At 51.4% G+C, this 20,972-nt stretch overlaps 1 protein-coding gene across 1 annotated transcript; it reads left to right on the top strand.

Annotated features, from left to right (window-relative positions):
• Nucleotides 1-2,136: 2,136 nt before the first annotated feature.
• LOC126539697 (uncharacterized) lies at nucleotides 2,137-2,838 on the top strand. Its single transcript, XM_050186550.2, has one exon. The coding sequence runs from the start codon at nucleotides 2,137-2,139 to the stop codon at nucleotides 2,836-2,838; it is 702 nt and encodes a 233-aa protein (XP_050042507.1).
• The last annotated feature ends 18,134 nt before the right edge of the window (nucleotides 2,839-20,972 follow it).

Below are 20,972 nucleotides of genomic sequence, written 5' to 3' on the forward strand. Positions count from 1 at the left end.
GACTTTAGCTCGTTTGTGCCGTATGTATGTGCCGCATCCTATGTGCTGACGATTTCTCCGGCGGCACATACGATGTCGTTTCCAATTACCTGCTCAGCGTCACTTACATAATTAAGCAGACGCAGCCCTTTCGCCGCATTGCAGCCATAAAAGTAATTGTCAAGCGTACGGATCTTCTTAAAGGCAAATAGAAGCGTGTGCAGTCTGTTTCACACTTAGGGGAAAACTCGGAACATATCGCATCGCGATGCAGCAAGCAATGGAGTCGTGCGGCGGCAGCACCTCGAGCAGGCGCAGACGCTCGAGGGGCGGAGTTGTGATCTGCGTCGTCTGCTACGGCGGTGCGCGCTGGCCGCATTGCCGGTTAGCGTGCTACTGTCAGGGGCAGTGCACCGACTTTATCGGTACTGCGGGAACTGAGCTGATATTCTTTACTAAACGTTGTGCGTCGCCAAATTCTCAGCCTTCATTGGCGGTAATGGAGTTCCACAAACTTCTTTTGACAGCATGCTTCGTTTGTTCTTTCGAAAGGCCGGGGTAATGAGCGTGTGCACGGATATTTCTTCACTGTGTGTGCTACCGTAATAAGCAGCGACAAGGCGCACCAAGATGTGCGCGCAACGTGCTCAGTCTTTGTTTGACTCGAAAGGAAAACGAAGCACTCAACAATAACTATGGGGGTCGAACACGATGAAACAAACGGATACGATTAAAGGAATGTTTTAGGTTTAGACAATGAGCTGGAAGTGATTTTTCTCGACAATCATTCACTACACCAGACAGACCCTGCCCGCCGGCGGGGAATTGGACACGTCACGCTCGGAACTTCAGTTTGTATCTCGTCATGTCCCCAGTGGCAGCGATGACAGTGCTCATCCTGGAAGGCAGTGAAGTGTAGAATGACTTGATCAGGGACGTGTTCGTTCGCAGCACGTCTCAGTCGCTGACGATGGTGGATCGAAGCCTATCCTCGGGCGACTGATAGAGGGGATGGTGCGCCAGCGATACTTTCAACGAGCCCCAGATATATTAAATGATGTTGGCGCCCGGGGATTGAGGCGGCCACTCCAAGAGAGTGACTGCGCACTCTTCCAGCAGTTCTTGCACAACACAAGCAGTGCGGATCGGTGACCTATCGCGTTAGAATATCGCCTTCTAGAAACGGGCCGTCAATAATGTATGGAATCAGTACGTCGTCTATGACTGCCCTGCAGCGATGAGCTTACTTTCGAGGCGCATCAGTGGGCGTCGCACAACGCTTGGTAAAGAATACTGACCCATTTCACGCAATAACGATGAGATCGGCGCCCTGCAACTGGCAGTAGAACGTTTCCCGACAATGCGGCCAGCGCGACTCCGTAGCAGACGACGCCGTTCAAGGTCCCGCCCCTCGAGCACCTGGGCGAGAAACTGCCGCCGCCTCACTCTAGCGCTCGCCGCATCGCGATGCAATGCGCTCCGAGTTTTCCCCTAAATGTGAAACAGACTGTACATCGCCCTTCGAATGAAATGTCCACGCGTACACACGTAGGCACACACCGCGCGCGGCACGAAACGTCCCCAAGCACGCGCAGTGCAGGAGGCAATCAAGGCGGCGCGAACGAGAGATGGGAGAGGGGTACCACCCGCTAATAGAATTTTGCTTCGCATGCGGCGCTCTCAACGCCGGCGCAGCAGCGCCGCTCTCGGTGCCGTTCTTGTCCATACCGATATACACCGCAGTATAACTTTCTACGGCACGTTTCTAAGGCAACACCGCAATCACTAGAGGCGCTTTTGTACCGCTTTGTAACATCGAATTCGTGGCTGTTACAAAGCGGTACAAAAGCGCCTCTAGTGATTGCGGTGTGATTGCTGTGAGGGGAAGAAGAGGCTTGTTCGAACGGCCACGTTTGCGATGAGCTCCGCTGAAAACAGCGCACCGGCCCTTGGCCGAGGATCACACCCACCGTACATCTACCGATTCCGGTAATTATAAAGTCGTTCTTCCTCGTCTACCGATTGGAAACACGGTTCTCAATTCATATTTTCCTGCATGCTGACCTGGCAGGGCGGCCGTATCGAGCCCCGGACTTTCGCGATGCTCTCCTTTCAGTACTAAATGCAATTGACATACTCAGCGCTGGACAATACCAGATGAACCATTTGTGGTTGGTGACATGTGTTAATAGCATCGCCAAGCAGAAACTTGTCGACAAAGGCGAGTTGTTGGTGAAGGGCCTCAAGTGCCTTGTCATTGACCCGGAATGCAAGAATATCAAGATGAAGCTTCTTTGGCTTCCCCCACACCTCGAACAGAGACGGATTGTTGAAGCGCTAGAGCCATATGGCACAGTGCAGTTCATCACAAGAGAAATGTGGCAGTGTGACGGCATGGAGGCCTGGCAAATGACTAATCGAGACGTAGCGTTCCCATTGAAAGATGGCGTTTCTGCCAGTAATCTGCCACATCTGTTGAGCATATACGGCCACCAGTGCCTTATCTTGGTACCTGGCCGACCACCACTTTGCCTCCGGTGCAACAGAGTTGGGCATATCCGGCGACAATGTCGAACACCACGCTGCAGTAACTGTCACCGCTACGGTTACCCTGCAGATGCATGCGTCGGAACCTACGCTGACAAGCTTCGCGGAAATAGACCAGCTGAGGATGATACCATCACCTATCTCATGGACGTGAGCGAAGTTGTGGATGCAACTGGAGAAACACTCCCTGAGACTCATCGACAAGAACAGAGTAAGCCGTCATCGGCTGACATTAGCCTCAGCCAGAAGCCTGCGCGCGAGGATGAGACTAAGGCGCCTGACGACGAACCAACTGTGTCATGGGCAGAATAGCCACCAGTCCAAGATCGCCCCCCGTCAGTGGAATCTGGATCGATGTGCGCGGCCGCTAAGAAGCGTCCAGCGCCATCAGACAATCCATCGCCCTCGGGAAAAGAGGCTCGCGTTCCCAAGGTGTCAAAGTTGACAAAACCGCTCCGGGGAACGCCTACTCCTGCAGATGTGCCTTGTGTTAACGTACACCAGAAGGTCCATAGTGCATCACCTCATCAAGAAGGGAGTGGTGCACCTCTGGAGCAGTGTTTAGACGCTGCACCTACATAGGTAATCATGGCGGGCGCTCTTCCCTTCTATTTTGGCACTTTAAATATCCGTGGCTTACGAAGTAAGCGACGGCAAGTACAGCTTCTTCATTTGTTACGCAATATAAAATTAGATATTGCTGCTATTCAAGAAACAAAGATTGAATCCGACGAAAACACAGAAGTAGCTCTATCTCCATTCCTATCTGACTATAATGTTTGTGTCAGCCATGCAGTCGGCGTTTCCGCAGGCTGTATGTTATTTGTTAGAAAACATTTACCATGTGATTTGCTACATTTGTTTAGAGATAGGGAAGGGCGCCTAACCTGTTGCGATATGGATATCAGTGGTATGAGCTTTAGATTTGTGTGTGTTTATGCCCCGAACAAGTTACGTGAACGCGAGTGTTTCTTCTTATCTCTAGAACACCATTTCTGTACTGATCGTGCATTGGTCCTCTTTGGAGACTTTAATTGTGTATGTAACGCGCAAGATCGTCCGTCACTGAAGCTGAGACATGATCCAAGTAGTGATGCGTTGCAACGCCTGATATGTGATTATCAGCTTGTGGACATTGGGGAAAATGAAAAGGCAGGATGGCGATACACGCACTTCCAGGGCATCTCGCATGCTAGGCTTGATCGAATTTACGTTTCACTTAGCGCACTACCTCTTATTTATGGTTACACTGTGCACTCTATATTCTTTAGTGACCATTGCCTAGTCTCAGCATCGTTTGGCAGCCGTCGGTATCAAAGTCGGCGTATGCGCTGGGAGCTGTGGAAGTTTAATAACCAATTACTTTCGCGTGAGTGTTTCTTAAATCATGTTACTGAGCTTATAGCTCATGTGTCATGCCGCAAGGACTTGCCACTCTTTGCTGTGTGGGAATTATTCAAACAGGAAGTTAAAATGATAGCTATCGAGGAATCATCAATATTGGCCTTTGAAAAAAAAGAATAATTACAAAGCATTGTATAAACTTCTGAGTGAATTGCATGAGCTTGAATGCCTACATCCGGGTCAATATATTGATGATATTTATGAGGTCAAGGCACAGTTACAAACTTTGAACGCAGAAAAATACAGAGGTGCACTAGTGCGTGCGCGAGAGCAGCGTTTCATGGAAGAACAGCCTTGCAGTAGGGCCCTTGGTGATGAACGCCGACACGCGCTGTCGAAACCAATACTAGATATAGAGTACGGTGGAATCATTGTTAATGAGCCTACTCTAATAACTAAAGCGTTTTTCGAGAATTATCAAAACCTATTTCGAGACCATAAGCCATTGGATACAGATGCTGCCAAAAAATTGTATCGTTGCTGCCCCAGTTAAATCAGGATGATTACAATTATACAAATGAAAACATTGATATTATTGAGGTAACTGCATGCATCGATTCGTTAGGGAAGGGCTAGACGCCCGGCCCCGATGGCCTTACTGCCGAATTTTATCAGTGTTTTCGTTCCCTCTTATCACCATTATTACTTCAGGTGTACCGTGAGGCCTTGGAAGTAAGGTACCTAACCGCCACAATGTACGAAGGACACACCGTCCTCATAGCCAAAAGCGATGATGAGACTAAATTGCAAAAGGTTGACGGATATCGGCCTATCTCCTTATGAAATGTTGAGGAGGAGGAGGAATAAACTTTATTTGTGCACAGCAGATTTGAGACCTAGGCCTCTACCTAAATGACGGCCTCAGCCCTTGGGCCCTGGCGGCATCTTCGGCCTGCTGGATTGCCTTGAGTTGGTCTTCCGGTGCACAGCTGAGCAACGCGGTCTCCCACTGCTCTCTGGTCTTAATTATTTTATTCTGCATGGGTGTACGAGGACAAGCCCAAACCATACGTTGTAGGTCCGCCCTTTCTTCACAGAATCTACATCTATCTGTGTAAAAGTCCGGGTAGTAGCGGTGGTAGGCTACCGGCTTCGGATATGTATCTGTTTGTAAGAGGCGCCATGCCACCGCTTGCCGTGTATTTAACGAGGAGTGTGCCGGGGGAAATGGGCCCTTCCCAATTTATAGTGTTTGGTGATCTCGTTAAAGCTGGTCATCCGGTCTCTCTCCGTTCCCAGTATTTGTTGCGTGTCACCTGCTCGGCCTGTCAGTTCTCGAGCCAGGTTGCGCGCTATTTCGTTCCCGGGAAGGGAGGAGTGTGCAAGTGCCCATATAATGTGAATGTTGCGATCTTCACGAAAGTTGTTTAATATTCTCAGTGCTTCCGGCGAGATTCTTCCTTTTGCATAGTTCTTGACGGCTGTCTTGCAGTCGCTTACTACGATGTTAGCTTCCGTGGAGCCTATTGCCAGTGCTAAGGCAGCTTCCTCCACCACCTCTGCCTTCCATGTTTTTACCGTCCCACTAACTCTGCAGTCACCCTCTAGACTCGTAGCAACTATCGACATACTCTGTCCATTTGCGTACTCCGCCGCGTCCACATAGACCACGTCCCTGGCACACGGAATCTTTTGTGGAGAGCTCTCGCTCGTGCGTTTCTTCGATCTTGGTGAAACTCCGGGTGCATGTTTCTGGGGATTGGGGGTATTGATAGATGTCGCCTTATTTTTCTTGGGATGTCTCTCCGCACTCCGTGCTGTGCTTCGTAGGGTTATTCCGATGTCATCTAAGATGTGTCTCCCCGTCAAACTCTGTGTAAGCCTTTCATACTGCGCTACTCTCTGGGCCTCAATAAGTTCGTCTAATGTGTTGTGCACGCCGAGCGCCAAGAATTTCTCGTTTGACGTGTTTGCCGGAAGTCCCAAGGCTTGCTTATACGCCCTTCTAATAATGCAGTCTATCTTGGCTTTCTCCGCAGCGTAGAGCTTGAGGTAAGGAACCACATATACAATACGACTGATTATGAATGTTTCTATTAATCGGATGAGATTGTGCTCTTTCATGCCATAGTGCCTGTTGGATATCCGCTTTATTAGTCCGATTGTTTGTTGAACACTATTGTCAAGTAGTCTAATGGTTTCTCCGTTATGGCCGTTTTCGGATATGCGGAGTCCCACTATTCTCAGGCTCTCCACTATCGGTATCGTGGTGCCTTCTACTGTGACCACAATGCCCGGCCTTTCCCTATAATGCTTTTTCGACCCCGGCATGTGGGCCTATAGAGCAGAAGTTCTGATTTTTGCGAGGAGCATCTCAGTCCCTTGTCTTTGATTTAGTCTTGTCTGATGTAGTCTGATGATGTAGTCTGATGTAGTCTGATGTAGTCTGATGATGTAGATGTCTGATGATGTAGTCTTTGATGTAGTCTTGTAGCCTTGTCTGTGATGTAGAATGTCATTAAACAGTTGGTAGTTTGGCGCTTCACTGTCTCCCTTTCTTCTGTCCTTTTTCCAGAAATGTATTTTGCGCCACAAAGTATACCTAGGAAATCTTCCACCGTGTTTACTGCTGTTTGGAAGATCTCTTCCACATGCCCATCGCTTCCACCCGCCACCCAAAGGGTGATGTCGTCCGCGTAGAGGCTGTGTCCGGGTCGTTCTATCTTTTCGAGTCTCGCAGGAAGACGGATCATTGCCACGTTGAATAGAAAGGGAGATAGGACTGAACCCTGCGGGGTACCCCTATTACCTAGCTTGAGCGCGTCCGATTTGGATTCTCCAATTGAAATCTTTGCGGTACGATCTGTCAAGAAGTCTTTGATGTACGCGTATGTTTTGCGTCCTACATCCAGCTTTTGGAGATTTTGTAGTATGGCCTTGTGCGTGACGGTGTCAAAGGCCTTAGTTAGATCGAGACCTAGTATTGCCTTAGTGTCTAGACTTTTCTCACCCGCATCTATGATCTGATGTTTTAGTTTGAGCATAATATCCTGCGTCGATAACTTTGGTCGAAATCCAACCATGGTATGTGGGTAAAGTCCTCCATCATCCATGTATCTCGTGAGACGTGTGAGAACCACATGTTCCATGAGTTTACCGACGCAGGATGTCAGTGATATGGGCCTTAAGTTCGTCAGTTGTGGTTTCTTTCCAGGCTTTGGTATAAAAATGATTTGGGCTGATTTCCATTGACTTGGAATGCTGCCTTGCTCCCAGCAGTTATTCATGTAGTCCGTGAGAGCTCGGATGGATACATCGTCGAGGTTCCTGAGTGTTTTGTTGCTTATCCCATCAGGTCCTGGTGCAGATTTCGAATTGAGCCTGGTAAGTTCATATCTGACTTCTGCCTCCGTAATAGGGGTATCAAGATCAGGATTCTCGTTACCTAGGTAATCCGGAAGTAGTTCTCTATCCGCATCTCCAACGTACATCTTTTGGAGCTCTCGAAAGAGCTCTTCTTCTGTACCATTGTAGCTGTGTATAACCTTCTGTAGATTGTGTCTTTGTATGGTTTTTGTACTTCCGGGGTCCAAGAGGCATCGGAGAATGTTCCAGGTCTTGGACATTCCTATCTGCCTTTCCGTCAAGTCGCACGTGGCTTCCCACTTCTGTTGGGTTAACCTATTTGCATATATCTCGATTTCCTTGTTTAATTCTACAATTCTATTCCTTAATTTCCGATTATGTTTTTGCTTTTTCCATCTTTTCAGCATGCTACCTTTCGCTTCCCACATGTGCAATAATCTGCTATCCATCTCCTCTATACCTGCCTCCTCTGGAACAGTTTTGGTAGCTCGTTTAATGTTTTCTTGCAGTTTCTCTGCCCATTTCTCAATGTCCGTTATAGTGTCTTCCGCATCATCTTGTCGGATTTTGCGGAAAGAGTCCCATTCTACTAGTTTCAGTTCTCTCCCCCTCTTTTTCGTTGGGCCTGCTTGTACCGTTGTGACGACGATGTAGTGGTCACTACCTAAGCTTTCCTGCATGTTTGTCCATTGAGAAACTGCTACATTCTTCGTAAATGTGAGATCTGGTGTCGTGTCGTTGGTTACGCTGTTTCCTATTCTGGTTGGTGCCTGAGGGTCAGTTATGAGCGTTAGTCCTTCGTGCTGAGCGTCTGCTCATAGGCTTCGGCCCTTAATTTTCTCTATGCTGTATCCCCAAGCCGCGTGTGGCGCGGTAAAATCGCCGACCACGACGAGTGCCTGCTTGTGCGCTACGCTCAACACTTTGCGGAAGAGTGGGCCGAATTTGGGCTTGTGCCGGGGTGGACTCTATATGTTCAGAATAAATACACTTCCCTCTTCTTTAAGGGAGGGGATAATTTCAATCAGGACGTGGTCTATGCCGCGCACACCGGTATCGTGCTCGACAGCCGAGAAGTTTCTGTGTATCAGCGTCGTGACGGTTGCCTTCTCGCCGGAAGCACCGTACGATTTATACCCCGATAATTTTGCGATCCCCCCGGTTTCCTGCAGGGCGATGACATCTGGCGTCTCTTTACTTGTTGCGAACTGCTGCAGGTTTCCTCGCTTGCGACGATACCCGCGGCAGTTCCATTGCCAAATCGCGTATTGGTTACGCGGCGCCATGTTGATTTATCTGTTCTTCCCCGGTGGCCTTGCTATTTTCTACCGCATTCGGCCTGCTATACGGTTTGCTTTTAACCGGTCCTGCGCCTGCCAGCCTAATATCTTTTGGTGTGCTTTCTAGTGCCGCTACTCTATTCTCTAATCCATCAAATCGTTGTTTAATCTTTACATACACGTTTGTGATTTGTTGCTGTAACCCATCGAACATTCCTTTAAACGTTCCCATAACCTCGCTGATTGCAAAGACACTCTTTTCTTCAGCCGTTTCTTGCGCCCTCCTTTTGTGTGGTGGTGCTTCTCCGTTCGCTTGCGTGGGAACGGGCGTTGGAGCCCGACTACGCGTCGACGTCGTACTGGCGGAGGGCGCGTTGCCTTCTTTTGTTGCTGAAGCTTCGCTTTTCCTGCCCTAAGCTGCTTGATCTCATCTTTAAGCGTTGCGTTCTCTCAGGTAATCTGTTCTAACATGTTTCTAATCTGTGTTATTTCCTGTTCTAGGGCGGACCCTTTAACTTTAGGCGATTGAGTAGCAGTGCCGGAGACCGCGCTTGCCCAGCTTACATGTGCTTTGCTCCCGTCTCCCCCTCGATTAGTTCTCGAACCGGACCTCGACCTTGATCTCGTCCACGATCTGGTCCTGGACCTGGAGCGTTCGCGACCGGCTTCCCCTGGCAGTCTCGGGAAGGAACCGGAGCGATGTCTTCCATAGTTTTCCCTGCTTGTTTCTTCTCTGTCGGTTGAGGGCTGCTTGCTCGCTACAGTCTTATGATTATTGTTGTTGCTCCCTCTGTTTTCTTTGTAGTTGTGGTAGTAGTACTCTTCCTCTTCGGCCTCTTCTTCTTCCCTCCTCCGTCGCTCCCAGCGGCGTCTTCTGACCACGTACGGTATCTTGTATCTTGCTTGGCACTTCTTGTCTCCCGTGAGGTGGTCTTTGCCGCACAGTTGGCACTCCGCGTCGCAGTTGTGATCCTGCTGTGGATTCTTGCACCCACACCCCCGGCAAATCTTGTCTGCAGGGTTAGGGCACACATCAGCCCTGTTCTTCCGCATCCATAGCATATGTCGATGTGTTTTTTATACAAGGAGCATTGGATAAGCATCGCTCCATACCTCACATATCTTGGGACGTGAAAACCTTCAAATAAGATGATCACGTTCTCTGTGTTACCCATTCTCTTGGCGTGCAGGACTCCAGGATTGCGTGGCGTGACCAGACTGGTCACTATGTCCTCCGCACTCTCCTCCTGGGATATTCCTCTGATGAGACTCTTGGATATATTATCAGGAGCTGCTCTGTAAGCACTTGCTTCAAATTCTTGTTCTCCAAGACGTAGCTTATTGATAGCCCCATATTTCCTGGCCCGGTCCTCGGAAGGCGTGCTGAGCACCACTATATTTTGTTTGCTGTTTATGCATATGCTGTCTTCCTCCGCTGTCTCTCGGCCCACCCCGGCAGCGTTGCGCAGACAGTAGTAAATGCGATCCAGCTTGTAGTCTGATACCCTAAGTCCGCCACGTGGACGCACGATAACCCTGTAGTCTTCTTTTGGCAGGTTAGGCAGCCTACTTGCTTTGATTATTTGTCGCACCCTGCGTTCGTTCTTCCATTTGTTTCTATTTTTTGCTTCCCCGACGAAGGTTTTTCCCTGCTGCTCGTGTCCCGCCAATGCGGCCCCACCGCTGCATCGCTTCTTTGTGCCTCTTCTAACTTCGCACCAACCTGATTCTTTACCGAACTCCTCCGCTTGAATTTATTCGCCTTCCACGCTCACGACTTCCATTATGGAGCAGGGCCGGGGTATCTCCGTCGGTAGGCCGAGCTCTCTCAGCCACCACTGCGGCGGAGCCGTTCGAGGTGTCGAGGCGTTCTAGTTAGGTGTAGATCTCCCGCCACGCGTAGCGAGAGGAAGGAACGAGTGACGGCCGAAAAACGGGCCCACCTGGTAGAGAATAGTGTCCTTGGACTCCTTGGCACCTGTTCTTTTGAAGATCAATGGATTTCTCCACAAAATGCGATTTTCCGCCGAGAATCATAAGAAAATGCGGAGCTGACGCGATGTGCATCCGCACTCCACGGCTTCTTCTTCTTCTCTCGTAATGTTGATTATAAATTTTTTGCTAAGGTATTAGCTAACCGTTTGCAAGTTGTAATAAGATCTGTGGTCGCTGATCATCAAACATGTGGCATCAGTGGCGGGTCCATTCAGACGAACATTCATGTTGCGAGATCGGTGCTAGAGTGTGTAGCTGAGGGGTTTGGACAGGTGGCAATGGTACAGCTAGATCTGGCTAAGGCGTTCGACAGGGTAAATCACTCATTCCTGTTTACTGTACTAGAGCATATAAATATCGGGTCCCTGCTCCTTAGAGGTGTAAGGATATGTTATGCTAATGGTTCAAGAGGCTGATAGTGAATGGCTCTCTCTCCGATTCAATTAGGCTTGCATCATCAGTACGACAAGGATGTCCTTTGTCACCGCTTCTGTTCTGCTTGTATTTAGAACCACTTTGTATGAGCATTGTTAAAGAACAAAATTTCCGAGGGTTTAAATTACTGACTAGTGAGGTTCGGGTTCTTGCGTATGCAGACGACGTGGCCTTTTTTGTACAGATAAAGAGAGTGTGAAGACTGCTCTTGCAATTACAGAAGAATTTTGTGCGGCTTCTGGTGCAAGCGTTAACTTTGAAAAAAGTTCAGGTTTTTGGTTTGGATTATGGGCCACAATGCCATCACATTACGCAGGCATTCAATGGAAAGAAGATCTGCGTTATTTAGGTGTGCCTCTCTCACAGTATAGAAATAGCAACGCTCATTGGTCTAGAGAAGTTGGCGAAATTCAACGTAAAGTGAATTCATGGCGAGGGCGGAATTTGTCAATGTTCTTTCGTGCTGAAGTGTGTAACGTTTTCTTAGCTTCCCGTCTGTATGTGCTGCAAGTACTGCACTGCTCACGACTTCGCCTTCAGGCACTGCATCGCATATATGCAGCATTAGACAGTTTTAGTTACACGTACGTAGAGGCTTCACGTACGCAAACGTGAAAAGCCTACGTACCTTACGTGCACGCCATCTGAAACGCTTTTAGCTACACGTACGCGACGCACGCCAAGAGGGACCCGGTAGCTCCATCTATCGGGAAATGTGAACACGGCGGTAGCCAATTCAATCCTGTCGCCGTGTTTCGATGCGAGCCGTCTGCGCGCGCGCGGCCCGCTATCGCTTTTTCGTGATCTCGCGGAACTCCCGCGCGAAGCTGTCTACGTGCGCGAGAAACGCACGCAAAGAATTGAATCTCACGTACGTCCGTGAGACACGCGCGCGCCCGCTACGTTGTACGCATGCGCACTGCTGACACGTAGAAGCTCTACGTACGCAAAGCCTCTACGTACGTGTAACTAAAACTGTCTATTTATTTGGAGTTCCAGTTGTGAATCGATGCGGCGCGAAAATCTGTTCCTCCCTCTTGAACGTGGTGGTCTAGGAATAGTCCACCTCTTCATCAGGCAAATTATTTCACGCCTGTTTTTCTTTCGAGACAATGACCCTCCATTCTTGCGTGAAATGTTGCAACTCCGTTTAGTTCATTATATTCCTAATATAGTAGTGTCATCAAATGCCAAAGATGTCCCACAGGCTCCTTGGGGCTTTCTTAAGGAGGTTGTTGACGCATTTCTTTTCTGGAAAGTTAGGTTCAGCCTGGAGTATGTGTTCACTGCGAGTCGAAGTGCAATTTCTGCGGCACTGGTGAACTCTATTTTCCCAGATCCTTTGTATCGTGCACCTTATTTAAGCCGACCTTACCAGGATATACTTAAGCGCGTCCGAAAAATGTGTGTACCTCCTGGAGTAAAAACATTTTTCTTTAATTTACATTCGGAAACACTCCCTGTTAAAACTTGGTTGAATTCGAGGGGTTGCTTTGTCCCGTGGTCAACAAACTGTCGGCTCTGTCCACGTGCCGAAACCATAGATCACTGCTTCATAGACTGTAGGGACGCTGTATTCTTTTGGGACATTCTCCAAAGGACGCTTAAAAAGGACATTGACATGACTCCATATACAATTAGGTTTCTACCGTTTAAGGTTACGGGTGGTCCTCCCTATGACATGTTCATAGTACTTGGTTTACATAGCCTATGGAGAAGTAGGCTGGGTGACCGCCATGCCGAAAGCCCGCGATCTACAAAGACCTTCTTTCGCGAAAATGCTGCTTATGTAAGAAGTGTCTACGCTGCGCAGGAACCTCCGCCAGACTTGATGCACTTGTTGGATGCATGTGTGTGTTTGCCTGAGTTTTAAGTGTGTAGTTGTGTCCACTTTGTAATACACCTTCAGTTTTCTTTTCCATGTAATAAAGAAAAAAATTTGTGGCTGAGTGGTAGCGTCTCCATCTCACACTCCGGAGACCCTGATTCGATTCCCACCCAGCCCGTCCTGCAAGTTGTTTTTTGTTCATGAAGTGCCTCCCGTGATTTATCGCTTTGGCCAACGCCGCCGACAACACCGGCTCTTCTGCGACACGAGCTCCTTAACGCTGTCGCGTTAGACCGTTTTTTTCTTGGTTTTTTTCCTTCCTTGGACCTCATTTCCAAAAACCTCCTTGGTTTTTTCGTAGGCGCCGCCATATTGTGAGCGCAGTGGCGCCGCCTATGAGCAGCGCCGTACTGGCTTGGGTGAAAGCGGTCTTTTGCATGGCAGGTATACGCTCGGCGGGAGGTTCTGGCGTTTGTTTTCGCGGTCGTGCGGTCTGTTTGGTATGACGTGCGTCTTCTACGTGGTAGACGGTTCTGTGAGAATCGCTGAAGTGGTTAAAGGCGTCATGGCCGGAATTTCTGCTGGCGTTGAGGTGGACGGAACACGCAGCCCGATGTGTGCGCGCATATTTTTGCGTATACAATCAGCTTCCGAGATCAGTTATGTATTTCTGAATGTTCCATTCACTAATGTGACCTTATTGCAGTATTATCCTCTATTTCTAAGCTGCGGTTTAGGACCCATGAAACATACGCGACGATCGTAACAGCGTGGGTACCGTTCTGCTACAGTATAGGAGCTGTGATGTTATACTTTGACAAGCGTTCATACTGTTCGCTGCAGGTTACATTGCGTGACTACTTGGTTCGATGGGTAAGGTTTCCGCCCCTGAATAAAATAGTTTTGGCAAGTAACAGCAGCATACCTTACAGTCTGAATTAAGCTTTTCCGGCAAATGGATTGTTTACGAACTGCGCGAGCGTCCTAAGCAGTGGTAGGTGCTGGATTACATATAATATATGCAACAATATTCCTTTGAGGTGCGTTACAAAAAGGGGAGTCTCAACGGTAACGCCGATGGCTTAAGTCGAAGCCCCTAACGTGGGAATCAGCCTCAAAATTGCTTGTTACTGATGTTTTTCTTCCTGAGGCAGGATTTTTAACCTATTGCTTTTGTGTAGTGTTTCAAAGTGATGATGTGCTTTCTAGTGCAATTTTCCGATTTGTGGACGCGTTCTGAGTGCTGCTAAACTACTGTAAGGAACTAGGCAGCAGTATAAAAGGGGAAAGAGCCTGGCAGGGCTTAGTGAGGGTTGTGCCGTGCTTACTGACTGAGCGGTTGACTTTCGGCGTAGTTCTAACGCTTGCCGGAAACGAGAACAAAAATGTCAACTCTCCCGAAGTCACTTTGCAGTGTCCTGTGTGCACCTGAACGTGAGAACGAGGCCTTCTCTGTGCGCTGCGCTCAAGAAACGCCAAAGGACGCCCGACTTCGGTTATGAGCATCATCGAGCGACATCCCTCCGGACAGCGGATGCAGTCCCCTGACCATCGGGATCTCCTTCCCCCGGCGGGGCGGTCTGTTACGTTTCGCCTACAACGCGCGGTAATGCCGGCGCGGATGCAACGGACGCCGGGGCTTCGTTCAAAGCGGCGGACATTTTGGCCCGTTCGACGCCGCCGCAACGCCTCCCCGCCAAGCGTGTCCAGGCGTGTTTCAGTGCCACGTGTCTTCGTGTGTGCGTGTGTGTGTGTGTGCCCACGCTTGTCAAAGCGCGGCAGCCGGGGAGCGGAGCTCCCCAAGTGAGGTGCCAGGAGGTCTGTCCGTCGGCGGGTTGGCGATGCGTCACTACACTCGGTTCAGCATGTCTCTCGGCTCGACCGTGCGCGCCGTCGTGGGCTCATGCTCCGCCGTCGCGTGGGCTCATCCCGTGACCTTCCTTCTGGCCCGCGACGCCGAGAGTATAAGAGCAGCTGCCCCCGGACGCCAGGAGAGAGGCTCCGATTTGTACTGTTGAGTTACGTGCTCTCCCGTCTCTCCACTTCGGTCGACCTGACCGGCCGCTCTTTTGCTATGTTAGAATAAACAAGTTGTTCTGTTACCAGTCTACTCTTGCTTTGCCGGGACCTTCGGATGCTTCCAGTGCCCCAGGCCGCCAGGCCAACGCTACCCTTGGGGCTTGCGACCCATTCGCAATAACGGGCGCCAGCACCGAGACCCCAACACTACCTATCTCCAGCGCGCCGAAGAAGCCCGACAGCTCGCCCGCCTACGGATCAAGACCCAGCAGCGTACCGACAGCCGACACTACAACCTCCGACGACGCTTCGTCGAGTACCAGCCCGGCGACCGTGTTTGGGTATGGACCCCGATACGCCGGCGAGGACTCAGTGAGAAGCTGCTGCGACGCTATTTCGGACCCTACAAGGTCATCCGACGTATTGGCGCACTAGACTATGAGGTCGTGCCAGACGGCATTTCGCACTCACAGCGGCGCCGCGCACGATCTGAAGTGGTCCACGTGGTGCGCCTTAAACCATTTTACGGACGCTGATGAACTTCCTTAGTTTGTTGTTTTCTTTGCTACGAGTGCTTTTCTTTGTTACTTTCGTTTGTTAGCAGCATCGGGGCGATGCTTTTTAAGAGGGGGGTAATGACACGTGTACTTATCTTTATCGGGCGACCACGTTTCGCCGCTTAACAACTGTAATCGCACAGCGACGGACGCGCCTGCATGTATCCGACGTTTCTGGAAAGTTATCGATGATTCTACCCGGCTGTCTGTTGTCGCCGAACCTTATGTTATCTGATTTCATCGCCTGACGCGAATGGCGTAGAACTTTGTGGAATACGCGCGGGTCCCAGCGATTAGTCTGGAACATTCGACGACTGCTGTATAAAAGCCGACGCGCTTGACCCGCTGGGCAGATTTTCGACGATCGCCGAGCGTGTTCGCCGCTATCGTTGCGCTATAAGTGTAGCCTGTTTTGTGGGCACAGGTTCGCCCAATAAAAGTTAGTTTTCTTGTTCACAGTATTGCTACTGTGTTCTTTCTTCAACGTCACCACCACGTGACATCTGGTGGAGGTGCTTGTGCGTTCATGTACCGAACGCCCCCGCAAAGCCGCGATCCAAGCCCGAAGCCCGAGGACAAAACCGACACCGCCCAAGACCAGCGTGCTAGCCGCAGACTGCAAGGCCTGCCCCCAGAGCACGGACTTCTACCTGAGGCGACAAAGAAGATCGTGGTCAAGACAACCTCAATGGCTGCCCCAGCGTCCCCCGTTATCCTACAACAACCCCGGGACCCACCGACCTTCCATGGAGCAGCGACTGAAGACCCGGAATCTTGGCTGGAGACCTACGAGCGAATCGCGACATTCAACAACTGGGACTCCGACGACAAGCTGCGGCATGTCTACTTCGCCTTAGAAGACGCCGCCAGAACGTGGTTTGAGAACAGGGAGTCGACCTTGACTACGTGGGACCTGTTCCGTAGCGGCTTCCTGTGCACCTTTACAAGTGTCGTGCGCAAGGAAAGGGCCGAAGCTATGCTGGACGCCCGAGTGCAGCTACCAAACGAGAACGTTGCCATCTTTACGGAAGAAATGACCCGTCTGTTCCGCCACGCCGACCCGGATATGGCCGAGGAAAAGAAAGTTCGCCTACTCATGCGTGGTGTGAAGGAGGAACTTTTCGCCGGGATGGTAAGAAGCCCACCGAAGACCGTCGAAGAGTTTCTTCGTGAGGCGACGAACATCGAGAAGACACTCGAAATGCGGAACCGGCAATTCAACCGCCGTACAAGCTCTACCCCCTACGCAGGAATTCAATCACTGGCCACGGACGATCTGCGCGAGACCATCAGGGCCATTGTGCGCGAAGAACTGCGCAAGGTCTTGCCTTCGTCGCAGCCTCAAGTGGCTTCGATCGCCGACATCGTAAAAGAAGAGGTGCACCGATCGCTTGGAGTTCCTGAGGTGCAACCAGAACCACCGCAGCCTCAGCCGCAAGCGATGAGCTACGCCGCCGTCGCCCGCCGTCAAGGTCCCTTTCCACTACCGCGCCAGGGCCCCGTAACGCCGCAATTCCGTCGACCACCACCGCCGCCGCCAGCACGCCCACCCGTCGCCCAGCGCAGCTACCCGAGGAAGACTGACGTTTGGCGCGCTCCTGACCACCGCCCGCTCTGCTACCACTGCGGAGAGGCAGGTCACGTCTACCGAGGATGCCCATATCGAGAGATGGGACTGCGAGGTTTCGCCGTTAACGCGCCGCGTCCACAGCTTGGAGAGCGCCCACGTGACATCGCCGACTACCTCACCGCTACTCAATGGAGCTCTCGACGACCGTCGCGTTCGCCATCACCAGGCCGCTACCTGTCGCCGCAGCGCCGACCATACAGTGGCCCAGCCCGGGGCCGGTCAGCGAGCCCATATCCGGAAAACTAAAAGCAGCAACCGATGGAGGTGCGGTTGCTGTTCGTCGAACTGACGAAGATCCTCCGCCGCCGACGAAAGCGCCGAAGAAACCATCTCGACGACATAATGACGACGCGCCGCCGTCCCGAGGAAGTCAGGAAGCCAAGACTGCACCGACGAAAGACGACTTCACGACGCGACGTACTAGCTTCAATTCAACACGACGCAGCCGTGATCCGACGCCAAGACCCAACTGCAACGCAAGACAAAGAACCACCGACCTCGACGTGCTTCTAGACGGCCACGCAGTCACCGCCTTAATCGACACAGGCGCCGATTACTCAGTCATGAGTGGACACATCGCCGTCCAGATGAAGAAGGTTAAGACTGCATGGGAAGGCCCTCAAATTCGGACCGCTGGAGGACACCTGATTACGCCGACAGGAATGTGCACGGCAAGAATTACCATTCACGACCGGACTTACCCTGTCACCTTCGTTATCCTCCAACAGTGTTCACGAGACGTCATTCTCGGTATGGACTTCCTGGACCAACACGGCGCAATCATCAACCTGAAGTCGAAGTCAATAACGCTGTCGGAAGATAAAGCGATACCGCCGGAGAGCCCTCGTAGTCACCACGCCTTGAATGTGCTCGAAGACCAAGTGAGCATCCCGCCCCGCTCCAGCATTGTTATTTCGGTCGGCACCGAAATACCCGCTGACGTAGAAGGCGTCATCGAAGGCGACCAACGTCTGCTGCTAGACCGTGAAATTTGCGTCGCAAGAGGGATCGCTCGACTGCATGGAGGGAAAACTGAAGTGTTGCTGACAAACTTCAGCCAGGAGTTCAAGCACCTCAACAAGGGCACGACGATCGCGTACATCGAGGAAATTCTGGAAACAAGTTATGCGTTTGTCCTCTCGGATTCCGCCGCATCTACCCCGACGACCATGGTTCCCGAACCAGACTACGACATTAATCCAAGTCTCCCAGTGATTAAGCAACAGCAGCTCAGAAGTCTGCTCCGACGATACAAAAGCTGCTTTTCGACGACATCGAGGATTCGACAAACACCAGTCGCCAAGCATCGCATAATCACCGAGGAGTACGCTCGACCACTCCGCCAAAGCCCTTACCGAGTTTCGCCGCGAGAACGCGAAGCTATAAGAGAACAAGTCGACGAAATGCTGCGCGACGACATCATCCAGCCGTCGAAAAGCCCATGGGCATCCCCTGTTGTCCTGGTGAAGAAAAAGGACGGAACCCTACGTTTCTGCGTCGATTATCGTCGTCTGAACAAGATCACGAAGAAGGACGTATACCCCCTTCCACGGATAGACGACGCATTGGATCGGCTCTGCAACGCTAAGTACTTCTCCTCGATGGACCTCAAGTCTGGCTATTGGCAAATAGAAGTCGACGAAAGAGATCGCGAAAAGACCGCCTTCATCACCCCAGACGGCCTCTACGAGTTCAAGGTTATGCCATTTGGACTGTGCTCGGCGCCTGCAACGTTCCAGCGCGTGATGGACACGGTTTTAGCGGGATTGAAATGGCAGACCTGTCTCGTTTACTTGGATGACGTCGTTGTATTCGCCGGAAATTTCGACGATCACCTTAGGCGGCTTGCCACAGTACTAGAGGCCATCAAGTCATCAGGGCTCACTCTGAAGCCAGAAAAATGCCGCTTCGCTTACGACGAGCTTCTGTTCCTAGGCCACGTCATCAGTAAATCCGGAGTACGCCCCGACCCCCAGAAAACAGCTGCCATCGCAAAGTTCCCGCAGCCCACCGACAAGAAGGCAGTGCGTAGATTCCTTGGCATGTGTGCCTACTACAGGCGCTTTGTCAAGGACTTTTCACGCATCGCCGAGCCGTTGACACGTCTAACTAAATGTGATGTTGAGTTCAAGTGGGAAACGCCGCAGGCCGACGCATTTGAAGAACTCAAACGACGCATGCAGTCGCCGCCGGTACTTGCGCACTTCGACGAGTACGCCGATACAGAAATCCATACTGACGCCAGTAGCCTAGGCCTCGGTGCCGTTCTAGTCCAGAGGAGAAACGGAGTCGAACAGGTGATAGCTTACGCTAGCCGGTCGCTGTCAAAAGCGGAAGGCAACTATTCTACAACCGAAAAGGAATGCCTCGCCATCGTTTGGGCTACAGCTAAATTTCGCCCTTATCTTTATGGCAGGCCATTCAAAGTCGTCAGTGACCATCACGCGTTGTGTTGGCTAGCGAGTATAAAGGATCCTTCAGGACGACTGGCACGGTGGAGCCTCAGACTACAAGAATACGACATCACTGTAACCTACAAGTCAGGACGAAAACACTCCGATGCCGATTGCCTATCACGCGCCCCCATTGACCCGCCGCCGCAAGATGACTAAGATGACGCCTTCCTTGGCATGATAAGCGCGGAAGACTTCGCTGAACAGCAACGGGCAGACCCGGAGCTAAAAGGCCTGGTGGAATATTTGGAAGGGCACACCGACGTTGTCCCCAGGGCATTTAAGCGCGGATTATCTTCCTTCACGCTTCAAAACAATCTCCTCGTGAAGAAGAACTTTTCACCAGTCCGCGCCAACTACCTTCTGGTTGTCCCGTCAGGACTTCGTCCAGAAGTATTGCACGCCCTACATGACGATCCGACCGCTGGACACCTCGGTTTTTCCCGGACACTATCGAGGATACAAGAAAAGTATTATTGGCCGCGCCTGACCGCCGACGTCGCCCGTTATGTCAGAACATGCCGAGACTGTCAGCGACGCAAGACACCGCCGACAAGGCCAGCCGGATTACTACAGCCAATCGAGCCTCCTTGCCGACCATTCCAGCAGATCGGGATGGACTTGCTGGGACCCTTTCCGACGTCAACAACCGGAAATAAGTGGATCGTCGTGGTGACAGACTACCTCACCCGCTTCGCTGAAACTAAAGCACTGCCGAAAGGTAGCGCAGCCGAAGTGGCGAAATTCTTTGTCGAGAACATCCTGTTGCGACATGGTGCTCCAGAAGTCCTCATCACCGACAGAGGAACGGCCTTTACAGCGGAGCTCACTCAAGCCATTCTGAACTACAGTCAGACAAGGCACAGGAGGACAACGGCCTACCATCCGCAGACGAATGGTCTTACGGAGCGGCTGAATAAGACCCTCGCCGACATGCTAGCGATGTACGTCGACGTCGAGCACAAGACGTGGGACGCGGTCCTGCCGTATGTCACCTTCGCCTACAACACGGCGGTGCAAGAAACAACAGAGATCACGCCATTCAAGTTGGTTTACGGCAGGAACCCGAAGACGACGCTCGACGCCATGCTGCCGCACGTCACTGACGAGGAGAATCTTGACGTCGCTACTGTTACGTTTCGCCTACAACGCGCGGTAATGCCGGCGCGGATGCAACGGACGCCGGGGCTTCGTTCAAAGCGGCGGACATTTTGGCCCGTTCGACGCCGCCGCAACGCCTCCCCGCCAAGCGTGTCCAGGCGTGTTTCAGTGCCACGTGTCTTCGTGTGTGCGTGTGTGTGTGTGTGCCCACGCTTGTCAAAGCGCGGCAGCCGGGGAGCGGAGCTCCCCAAGTGAGGTGCCAGGAGGTCTGTCCGTCGGCGGGTTGGCGATGCGTCACTACACTCGGTTCAGCATGTCTCTCGGCTCGACCGTGCGCGCCGTCGTGGGCTCATGCTCCGCCGTCGCGTGGGCTCATCCCGTGACCTTCCTTCTGGCCCGCGACGCCGAGAGTATAAGAGAAGCTGCCCCCGGACGCCA

This window comes from Dermacentor andersoni, chromosome 2 (assembly GCF_023375885.2).
Source record: "Dermacentor andersoni chromosome 2, qqDerAnde1_hic_scaffold, whole genome shotgun sequence".
Taxonomy (NCBI): domain Eukaryota; kingdom Metazoa; phylum Arthropoda; class Arachnida; order Ixodida; family Ixodidae; genus Dermacentor; species Dermacentor andersoni.